Source organism: Felis catus, chromosome D1 (assembly GCF_018350175.1).
Source record: "Felis catus isolate Fca126 chromosome D1, F.catus_Fca126_mat1.0, whole genome shotgun sequence".
NCBI lineage: Eukaryota > Metazoa > Chordata > Mammalia > Carnivora > Felidae > Felis > Felis catus.
This window is the reverse complement of record NC_058377.1, coordinates 109,258,087-109,269,096: the sequence shown is the minus strand read 5'-3', so window position 1 is coordinate 109,269,096 and position 11,010 is coordinate 109,258,087. Positions and strand designations below refer to the sequence as shown.

The 11,010-nt window shown below is 44.3% G+C and overlaps 1 protein-coding gene across 6 annotated transcripts in view; it reads right to left on the bottom strand.

Annotated features, from left to right (window-relative positions):
* Window positions 1-342: 342 nt before the first annotated feature.
* The window catches only part of DPP3 (dipeptidyl peptidase 3), a 38,644-nt gene continuing 27,976 nt past the window's right edge, over window positions 343-11,010 (bottom strand). For all 6 annotated transcript variants that reach the window (XM_011287031.4, XM_011287033.4, XM_011287034.3 and 3 more), the window contains exons 17-18: window positions 3,844-4,006; window positions 343-864 (exon numbers count right to left, since the gene is read on the bottom strand). In XM_011287031.4, coding sequence (XP_011285333.2) covers window positions 692-864; window positions 3,844-4,006 — 336 coding nt within the window. In that variant the 3' untranslated portion in view covers window positions 343-691. The remainder of the gene's footprint in view (window positions 865-3,843; window positions 4,007-11,010) is intronic.

Below are 11,010 nucleotides of genomic sequence, written 5' to 3'. Positions count from 1 at the left end.
CTCCAGGCACTGAACCATCAGCCCAGAGCCCGACGCGGGGCTTGAACTCACGGATGGCGTGATCATGACCTGAGCTGAAGTCAGATGCTTAACCGACTGAGCCACCCAGGCGCCCCTCCTGTAATATTTTAAAATACAGGAAATGCCACAAAGGAGGACTGCAAAAATGGTTCTATGTTCTTCTTTGTGTTTGTCTTGTACCATCTAGAGGTGATATCAAAATCCTATTGTAGAGGGGAGCCGAAAACTGACCTTCCTTCCCTTCCCCAGGGCTCCCGTTACCCTCCTGGGAACAAATGAGAAGTGAGGCAAACGCAAGGATTCACACAGATCACAAAGATGGTGGTTGTTTCTAATATTTATTTTTCTGGTTATAAAAGTAATACATGAAGAGCACTGGATTGGGAGAGGTTTTGAGTCCTGCAGGATCTAGACAGGTCACTTCTCACAACTTCCATTCCCTCACTTGGCAAGCAGAATAAGGAGCCTGGCCTTGCCCACTCTACCAAGGGCAGTGCAGATCAAATGAGATAACACAGGAGAAGCACTTGGTAAACTGGAAAGTGCTGACAAATGGAAGAGGTTAGTGTCACCACCCTCGGCTGAGGTAGCACCAAGGTCTGAGCTCCTGCTCCTCCCCTAGCATACACGTGGTTTGATGGAGTTGAGGGAGGAGCTGCATAAATCGGTCTCAAGCCTGGCCAGATGGGGCCTCACTGGGGCACTTCCAGAACCGGGCATCAGCTGTGGCCAGTTGGGTGAGGATCTCCTCCAACTCGGGCCCGTCCTCTGGGAAGCGCTCAGAGAAGGATTGGATGAGACCAGCAGCCGAGGCCTCATACTCGAGGAGCTGCACTTCTGAGCCTGGGGAGGAGGATAAAAAAAAAAACAGCAACAGGGAAAGGTCTTAATAGGGAAGCAGATAATCATAATCATAGAAGCAGGTAGTTACCAGGTGCCAAGAATCGTGCTCGGTGTTTTATTATCGATTTAATCCTTATAATAACTCTATGAAGAAGGAAGTGTTAAAGGGGGAGTAGTCAATAAGTTGACTCTAATCTAAAGGGGGAGAGTCAATAACTCTATTAAGAAGGAAGTGTTAAAGGGGGAGTAGTCAATAAATTGCTACACTCATTCACTCATTCATTCATTCATTCATTCACTTAATGAGTATATACTCTAGTGCCATGTTAGGTTAGACAGATAGTCCTTGACCTCCAAAAGCTTACAGTCCAGCAACTGCTTCATCTCTGACTACTGTGGGACCTTGGGAAAATTTCACAAGCTCTCTAAGCCTCACTTTCCTCATCTATAAAATGGGAATGAGCATAGTACCTCTTCTCTCAAGAAGCTATGGTGACTAAATACAACAATGCACAGGAGTACCTGGGTGGCTCAGTCGGTTGAGCATCTGACTTTGCTCAGGTCATGATCCCAGGGTCATGGGATTGCGCCCCATGTCAGGCTCCATGCTAAGCATGGAGCCTGCTTAAGATTCTCTCTCTCTCCCTCTGCCCCTCTCCCCCACTTGTGCACTCTCTCTCTAAAATGAAAAGATAAATATGATAATGCATGGAGTAAATGCCCAACAAGTGCTAGGTATCATTAGCATCGTTATCTCTGAACCCATCAGAGTTAAAAGGGCACCTATTTAACTCACGGGCTGTTCTGGGGGTCCCCTGAATACTCATGGGAAGAATTTCCCTCCAACATACTTCCAATGCTTTACCACTCATAGAACCTTGTTGTGCTCTTGTGGCATTGCGGGGTGTATGTAGCTAATACCACAGGCTTTGGGTTCAGACAGCCCATGTTCAAATCCTGGTTCCGCCACCCACTAACTGTTGACCTCAGACAAATACACAGCTCCTCTGTGTCTCAATAGGGCTAATAACTTCCTCAGTGGGTTGCTGGGAGTTAATCACAGGAAGTTTTTACCCAGTGACTGCCACATAAAAGTCCTCAAAAGTTAGTCACCACCACCACCACCACCATATCTTTGAAAATCCAACCTGCTCTTCAGGCTTAGTTTAACCACTTCCTCCCCAGAAGCTTCACCGATTCCCCTGAAGGTGAATGTGACCTTCTCTAAGTGTTCAGATCACCGTTTGGGCCTCTTGGGTGCTTATTAACACTCCCTGGGTGTGATCATTTCTCTCTAGGCCTTATTCCTAATGGACTGTGAACTCTTGAGGCAAGGGCCTCGGTCTGATTCGTTGCTCCATCCCCAAGGGCCCACATAGGGCTGGACAAGCAGAGCAATGCTGTTGTAATGAGCATTTATTACGTGTCTGGCATGATTACTCATTTGACATGCATTGAGCAGCTCCTGTGTGCCAGGCCCTATACTAGCTACTTGCTGGGGATATGCCATTTTTGCTGACATGGAGGCAAGGCAGGCAAGGAAAATAGCAAAGAGTGACAGTGCATGAAGGAATCACTTTAGGTTGAGGGATCAAGGACAGCCTCTCCCAGGAGGTGCCATTTTAACAGAGACCAAAATGACAAGAAGGACCAACCAAAGATCGGGGGAGGACTGTACCCAGCAGAGGAAACATTGAGTGCAAAGGCTATGGCAGCCTCAGGGGGCAAGCTCAGGGGGCTGGAGAAATGGAAAGGCCATGAACCTGGAGGCCAGTGAGTCAGGGAAGAGGGGTCCCAGAGGCCTGCTAGGGGTCCGGGCCAAATCCCCTGGAGCCTCTGGAGTGCAGCATGAAGAGTTGGAAGTAAGCCTCTTAAATGTGTTTTCCTTGCCAGTCGGAGGTAATTATTTCATTTAGCCTTCACGACTGCCCATGACTCTGGTAGTGAGGAGCACTCTTAATTTGGCTCTTGGTTCTTCCAGTAAAGAGCTGTAAGCCTTGAGCAATTTAGTCTCTGTGCTTGTTTTCTTAACTGTGAAGTGGGGATAATACCTACCTCATTGGGTTATGGTGTGAGGATTTATTTTTATTTTATTTTTTAAGTAAGCTCTATGCCCAAAGTGGGACTTGAACTCATGACCTCAAGAGCCAGCCAGGCACTGCTATGGTCAGGATTTAAAGGGTTAATCCAAGGAAAGCACTAAGAGCTTGAAGAGAGTACTTAATTTAGGTTTACTACAGTGTCAGCACACAATGAACACTGGCTCTATGACTGAAGACACCCAAGCCAAGAGAGGTTAAATGATTAGGCCAAGGTCACAGAATAGCTCTGAAGCTCATGTGGTAACCACTGTATGGCACTAACTCATGTGACAGGAGTCAGGAACGATGGGTCAGGAGGGGAGTGGAAAGTGAATGCAGCAGTGGGCTGGGACCCCAGGGGCCTCTAATACAACAGGTACAAGTGCAGTGCAGACAGGGTAAGGCTTCTGGAAACAGGATTATCATTTGAGGAGAGAGAGGGACCGTGGGGCTGCTGATCTCTCTGCTGGGCTCTACAGAGTCACATTGTCCCCAGAGTTCCACCAGCCTGCAGGGTTCCAACTCACTGCCTGCTCTGACCTCTCCTCATCCCCAGGCACCGAGAGGCCTGATTCTCCAGGACTATTCCTGGCCTCCCATAAGCTTGAAGTCTGTCTGTTCCACTAGCCCCTGCTCTGCTGGCCTTCCTCAAACCTCCAGTCACTGACTTATAAGCAGCACAACCGTGTGTGTAGTGGGGAGGTGGTAGATGCTGAGGTTTTGGCCTGGGGTTTGGTCTGGGGTTTGGCCTGAGGTTTGGCCTGGGGTTTGACTGTGGCAGGGAGGGAGAGAGGCAGGAGTCACTTCAGGTAGCCTGAGCCCAGGGATTGGTTCCAGGCCTCATTTCTCATGGGGCCCTGAATGGCCCCCCATCAAAGGAGGCTCAGCAGTCTGTTACCTTCAAGACGAGTGTTGGGCTGAACGATGAGCTTCCGAGATTCCTTGCGGAGCAGCACAGTATCCCTGAGGGTGAGGAAGCACTCAGGGGGTGCATCAGTGACCGCTGCGTACCCCTCATACAGGGCCCGGCCTCCGGCCACATCTCCCGTGGACTTCAACACCTGTGGGAAGGCAGGAAGAGTCAGTACCTATGACAGGCACCTCCCCTGCATCCATGGGGCTTTGCCAGGGGCTGCAGCCAACTGTGCCCAGCCCCGGACAGTATCTGCTCTCTCGTGGTGTTACTGTGCTGAATATGTGAGAAATGTAGATCAAGGGCTTAGCTCATAGTAAGTGCCCAGTAAAGTGAAGCGAGTATTTCTCATTTGGTTGTCTCATTTGAGCTGTGGACAGAGAAAGCATTACCATCACTTTTTTTTTTTTATTTCACATACACAAAATATATAGTATATATATTAGGTTATAACATATGGGTCATAAACAATGTAATACATAGGTTATAAAAAATAATAAGACACCCATGCAACCAGCACCCAGCTTGACTTAGCTCCTTCCTTTTTTTAAAAAAATTAAATTTTTAAAAAAGTATTTATTTTTGAGAGAGCGAGAGAGAGAGCATGCACATGAGCAGGGGAGGGACAGAGAGAGAGGGAGAAAGAGAGAATCCCAAGCAGGCTCTGCACCATCAGCATGGAACCTGATGTGAGGCTCAAACTCATGAACCATAAGATCATGACCTGAGCTGAAATCAAGAGTCAGACATTTAACTGACGCAGGTGCCCCCACACCAAAAAAAAAAAAATTTTTTTTTTATGTTTATTTATTTTTGAGAGAGAGAAGAGACAGGGCATGAGCAGGGGAGGGTCACAGAAAGAGAGACACAGAATCCGAAGCAGGCTCCAGGCTCTAAGCTGTCAGCATGGAGCCTGATGCAGGGCTCAAACCCACAAACCGCAAGATCATGACCTAAGCTGAAGTTGGACACCCAACTGACTAAGCCACTCAGATGCCCCCAATTTTTAAAAATTAAGTAGGCTCTATGCCCAGCATGGGGCTAACTTATGCCATCAAGAGTCACATGCTCTACCCGACTGAGCCAGCCAGGCACCCCAAGTTAGCTCCCTTCTTGACTGCCTCCTGGGGCTTCCTGTCTGAGGATATAGTCCCCGATTCTGTGCTTATCGTTTCCCTGTGTTCCCTAAATTCTGCTCTCAACCATATTATTTTAACTTTGGCTTATGTCCTATGATTTGCTTTTTCTGCTCAATTTATGTCTGAGATTCATCTGTAGCTATAGTTCACCCATCTCACTGCTGTCCAGTATTCCACTTATAAACACAAACAATATAATCTCTTCCCGTGCTGATGGGCAGCTTGTGCTGTTTGCCATTTGGCACCGCTGTTGACACCCTTTGTATCTCCTCCTGAACAGAATGAACAGATGCAGGTTTCTCTAGGAGAATCATTTGTCTAGAGGTCAGGGGAATGCTCAATCTTAGATGAGCCCACCTTGTTCTCCAAAGTTGTTGGACCAGGCGATGCTCCCAGAAACAGTGGCTGGCAGTCCTGACCACCTGGTATACCCAGCTGGTGTTGGCAGTTCTTCATTTTTGCCAAGCTAGTGGTATAAACCTCATGTGGGTTAAGCTGTGCTTTCCTGATTGCTCAAGAGGTTGAACGTCTTCCCATAAGTTGATGTATCATTCATTTTCCTCTCCAGTTCATGAGTTTTGCTTATTTTTGTGTTGGGTTGTCCTTTCTTCACCTTTTTTTTTTTTTAAGTTCTTTATTTAAATACTAACCTTTTGTTAATACATATGTGGTAAATACCCTATCTTAGTTTAAGATTCATCTTCTCACATTATTTATGGTAACTTTTGATGAGTAAAAGCTATTTTTGTTTTTTTTTTTTAATTTTTTAATGTTTATTTATTTTTGAGAGAGAGAGACAGAATGTGAGCAGGGAAGAGGCAGAGAGAGAGAGGGAGACACAGAATCCAAAGCAGGCTCCAAGCCCTGAGCTGTCGGAACAGAGCCCGACACAGGGTTTGAACCCACAAATTGCGAGATTGACCTGAGCCAAAATTGGACACTCAACCGACTAAGCCATCCAGGTGTCCCTTTTATTTGTATTTTTAGTTTAATCTTAAAGATTTAATTTTTAATTTAAATTTGTCTTATTTTTTAACTTTTAAATGTTTATTCATTTATTTTGAGAGAGAGACAGAGCACATGCATGCAGTGGAAGGGCATAGAGAGGGAGACAGAGAATCCTAAGCAGGCTCTGTGTAGACAGTGGGACTTGACCCCATGAACTGTGAGATCATGACCTGAGCTGAAATCAAAAGTCAGACTTTTAACATACTGAGCCACCCAGGAGCCCCTAGAGGTTTTATTTTTTAAAATAATCTCTACACCCAACATGGTGCTTGAATTTACAATACTGAGATCAACAGCCTCACCCTCCACTGACTTAGCCAGCCAGGTTCTCCAATAAAAGCCAATTACTTTTTAAAGTTTTTATTTATTTATTTTCAGGTGGGGAGGGGCAGAGAGAAAGGGTGAGACAGAATCCCAAGCAGGCTCTGCACTATCTGTGTGGAGCCTGACCCACTAACTGTGAGATCACGACTTGAGCCGAAACCAAGAGTCAGACACTTAACCAACTGGGCCACCCAGGCATCCCAAAGCTATTTTGAATGTAGTTAAAAGGACTGATCTTTTCCCTGATAGCTGGTGCTTCTTGTGCTTAGAGAAATTCTCCTTCACTATGAGGTCATAAAGATATTCTTCTCCCAGTTTAAAAGTTTGCCTTTCCTATGTAAGACTTTAATCTCGTGGTGTTGACTATGTATTGCAGAAGGTAGAAATCCAGTTTGGCTCTCCATAAGGAGAACCTGTTGTCTCAGCATGACTTATTAAATGGTCCCTCCCTTCTCCAGTGGCCTACCATGTCCCTTCTATCATCTACGAGAGTCAATGCCTGGTTCTTGGTTCATTCCACTGGTCAGTTTGTCTATTCCTGCCCCAGGGCTATACTGAACTTAATAATCTTAGAATAAATTTTGGTATCTGATGGAATGAGTCCCCCAACCGGTTTTGCTTTAGGACTGCCTTGGCTCTTCATCACGATCATTTATGCTTCCATCTAAGTTTTGCAATCAGCTTGTCAAGTTCCATGAAAAACCCTCTTGGGACTTTATTCAACCCTGTGAAACTCTTTATTAATTTCAACAATTTGTAGATTTGTTTGGCTTGCCTAGTCATCTAATTTGCAACACGAAGAGTTTTGTTTTTTCCTCTTGAATGCCTAAACTTTACATTTTTCTTCTCGTTTCCTTCCAAAACCTAAGACCTTCAGTAAATTGTTGATCAGAAGTGAAAATAGAGAGCATTTTTGTCTTCTTTCTAATTTTTATTTTATTTTATTTTGGTCTTCTTTCTGATTTTAAAAGGAGTGTTGTAGTGTTTCAACAGTTGACATCTATTTTCATTTTTTGAAACATTCTTTACCAGTTAAGAAAATTCTTTCCAACTCTTGAGTTTTGGGGTTTTTAAATTTTTTTTTCTTAAATGTTTATTCATTTTTGAGAGACAGAGAGAGACAGAGCATGAGCGGGGAAGGGGCAGAGAGAGGGAGACATGGAATCTGAAGCAGGCTCCAGGCTCTGAGCTGTCAGCACGGAGCCCGATGCGGGGCTTGAACTCACAAACTGTGGGATCATGACCTGAGCCAAAGTCGGACACTCAACCAAGCCATCCAGATGCCCCTAAACTCTTGAGTTTTTAAAGAGTTTTTTTTTTTAATCATAAATGGATATAAAGGGTCTTTAAGAGCTTTTTCTAAATTTATTGAGATGATTGTGGTTTTTCTCTTTTAATTTGTTAATATGCGATTTTCATAAATGTATTTTCTAATGCTAAATAAACCTTGCATTTCTGGGATAAATCCAAGTTGGTATTTTCTAGACTTGGTATGCTAGGATCTTGTTTAGAATTTTGGTATTTACATTTTCCTTTTTGGAACTATCTTTGACTTTGGTATCCAGGTCAAACTAGCATTATAAAATGAGGTGGAGAACATTCTCTCTTTTTCCATTATCTGGAAGAGTTTATGTAAGATTGATACCACCTGTTACTTGAATAGTCTGAAGGATTCACCTATAAAACTCTTAGTATTTTTTGTATGAAGACTTTAGATCACTGATTTGATTTTTATAATGGCTGAAGGACCATTCGAGTCATCTACTCACGAGTGGACTTCAGTATGTTTTATTTGTCTAAGAATTTGTCCACTTCAACAAAGTTGTGAATTTTATTGACGTAAGTTTCTGATATATTTGTACTTATGTGCCCTTTAAGTTTCTACTTTTATTTGTGTCTTCGCTCTTTTTCTTGACAAACCTTGTCAAATGTTTGTCGATTTTATTATCTTTTCAAATAATCAACTTTGGACTTGTTGGTCTTCTCCATAGTTGTACTTCAGCTCCTTTGTGTCTGCTCTTATATTTGTGATTTTTCCCCTTCTATTTTCTATGTATTTCCTTCTCCTCCCTGAATTCTAAAACTTGATGGACTTATGAATTGGGTCTTTACTCAGTTCTAGGAAATTCTCAGCCATTATCTCTTCTAATATGTCTTCCCCCTCCCTCTCTCTCTCCTTTCCTCTTAAAGTTTCAGTTTACTTCCTTAGACCTTTTCACATTGTCTCCCATGACTCTCCACTTCTCTTCTAAATTTTCTTTTTTTTTCCTTTAAGTTTTGTGTGTGTGTGTGTGTGTGTGTGTGTGTGTTTAGAAAGAGAGCAGAGCAGGAGAGAGAGACAGGGGGAAGAGAGAGAGAATCTCAAGCAGGCGCCATGCTCAGTGCAGAGCCCAAAAACGAACTGTGAGATGACCTGAGCTGAAACCAAGAGTTGGATGCTCAACTAGTTGAGCCACCAAGACGCCCCTCTTTTAAAATTTCTATCTTTGTGCTACCTGCTGTATATTTTCTTTTATCTTTAGCTGAATCTAAAACTTGTTTAACCTGCCTATTTTTAGTTTCATTGGCTGGATAGTTTATTTCTGGGCGTTCCATGTGACTTTTTTCCAAGTATCTGACGTTTTGTGGGCCTGATCCTTACTTCTGCCAATCTGCAGGTGGCAAAGTAGGACTCCTGCTAGGGCTCCCACCAGGTAAGCCTCTTCCTCTTAGACCCAGGGTTACAAGGTTATTAGCTCTAGTAAAGAAAACCAACGGGGACCTCTGAGGGATCAGTTAAAGAGAACATCTTGTCTTTCTGTCTTCCCAACAGTACTGAGCACACGGAAGTACTGAACACACATTCACCGAGCTGACATGTCAGACCCCATGAGCTTAAACCAGAGAGCTGGTAACACGGATGCCAGTGGGAGGCAGATGGTTTCATAAACCTGACTAAGGCAGGTATAGGTAGTAGGGAGTAGACCTGGCAAACTGGAGAGTCCTGCCATGCCCAGATGTCCAAATATGGTGGCTCCTGCTTAGTTTCAGCCTCTTGTTCACATGGGACTTGAGCCTATTAATGCCAGTCCTTCCAAGAAGATAGAAATACAGATTTATACCCAACCTTGCCAATTTTCACAATACACGGTGGGCCAAAACGGACTGTGTGTGTGACCCCGGCTGAAGCCTCTCCTTACGGAAATGCCTTCATCTTCCTGCTTGCGGTCTCCTTGCTGTGCTCTTGGCTTTTACTAAGGGGCTAATAAAACAAAGAGCCACACCAGAAATGCTTCCATATTCTGTTTCTTCTGTAAAACTATTGCTGAGGTCACTGTCCATCCTGCTGAATGATTCCTCTTATACAGAGACTGAACTGGTTCAGTCCCTAGAACGGAACACTTGGCGCTTGTTCAATACTCAGTCGCAGTTCAATATTGGCCTAGGATTTGGGAGATTTGACTCCTTCACCTAGTGACTTGTTGTTGTTATTACTATTAACAAACTATTTTGGAATAATTCAGATATGCAGAAAAGCTGCAAAGATAAAACAAAGAGTTCTCATATGCCCCTTGCCCAGCGTCTCCTGTTGTTAACATTGTACAAAACTGGTACATTACTAACAACTAAACTCTAGACCTAATTTAGATTTCACTAGTTGTCCCATTAATGGCCTTCTTCTATTCCAGAATCTAAGACATCATATTGCATTTTGCATCTACTGATGTTTAATTTCTAATTTTACTTTAACGGCCAAATATCTTTTATTTAAAAAAATGCCTTTCTTGGGGCGCTTGGGTGGCCCAGTCGGTTGGACGGCCGACTTCGGCTCAGGTCATGATCTCGCGGTCTGTGAGTTCGAGCCCCGCGTCGGGCTCGGTGCTGACAGCTCAGAGCCTGGAGCCTGTTTCGGATTCTGTGTCTCCCTCACTCTGACCCTCCCCCGTTCATGCTCTGTCTCTCTCTGTCTCAAAATAAATAAACGTTAAAAAAAAAAATTTAAAAAAAAATAATACATCATTGTTTTAAAAAAAAAAAAAAGAAAAAAAATGCCTTTCTGGAAATAGGCAGGAGTATAAACACAGAGGTATTTGCTGAATTGAAAAGCTGGGCCTTCTACTGGTTGAAAAAGCCGGCAGGACCCCGCTCCAATGGAAGTCACTGCACCATGAAGAGCGAGCCTTCAGTGGCTCTTAAACTTTGCTGAGTGTCAGACTCACCTAGCAGGCAGGTAAACATGCATATTCCCGGACCCTGCTCTCACAACTTCTGAATCAGGTCTGGGGTGGTGCCCAAGAATCTGCATTTGTAGCCTGCTCCTGGGTGATGCTGATGCTGGTGATCCATGGACCACACCTAACGCCACACTGGCTTGGAGAACACGACATTTTATCTCAGTATGTCGTTTCATGTGATTCCTGCCAGGTGAGGCAGGGAATGTATCCCATTTAACACATGAGGAAAGTGGTGCCCAGCAAGGCAGAGTATGTTGCCCCAATCACACAGCTGGTTAATACTGACACCAGAACCCCCAAAGGTCCCGGCTCTAAGCATCTCGACATGGGAGAGCAGCCAGGGCCACGTTGACCACTGTCCTTTACCTACTAAGCTCCAGGCCTCCTCCTGTCCCTCAACCCACGAAGCTCGTTCCAATCCCCAAACCAGACGTTGTGCTTCCTGTTTCTTCTGCTCTCACATCTTC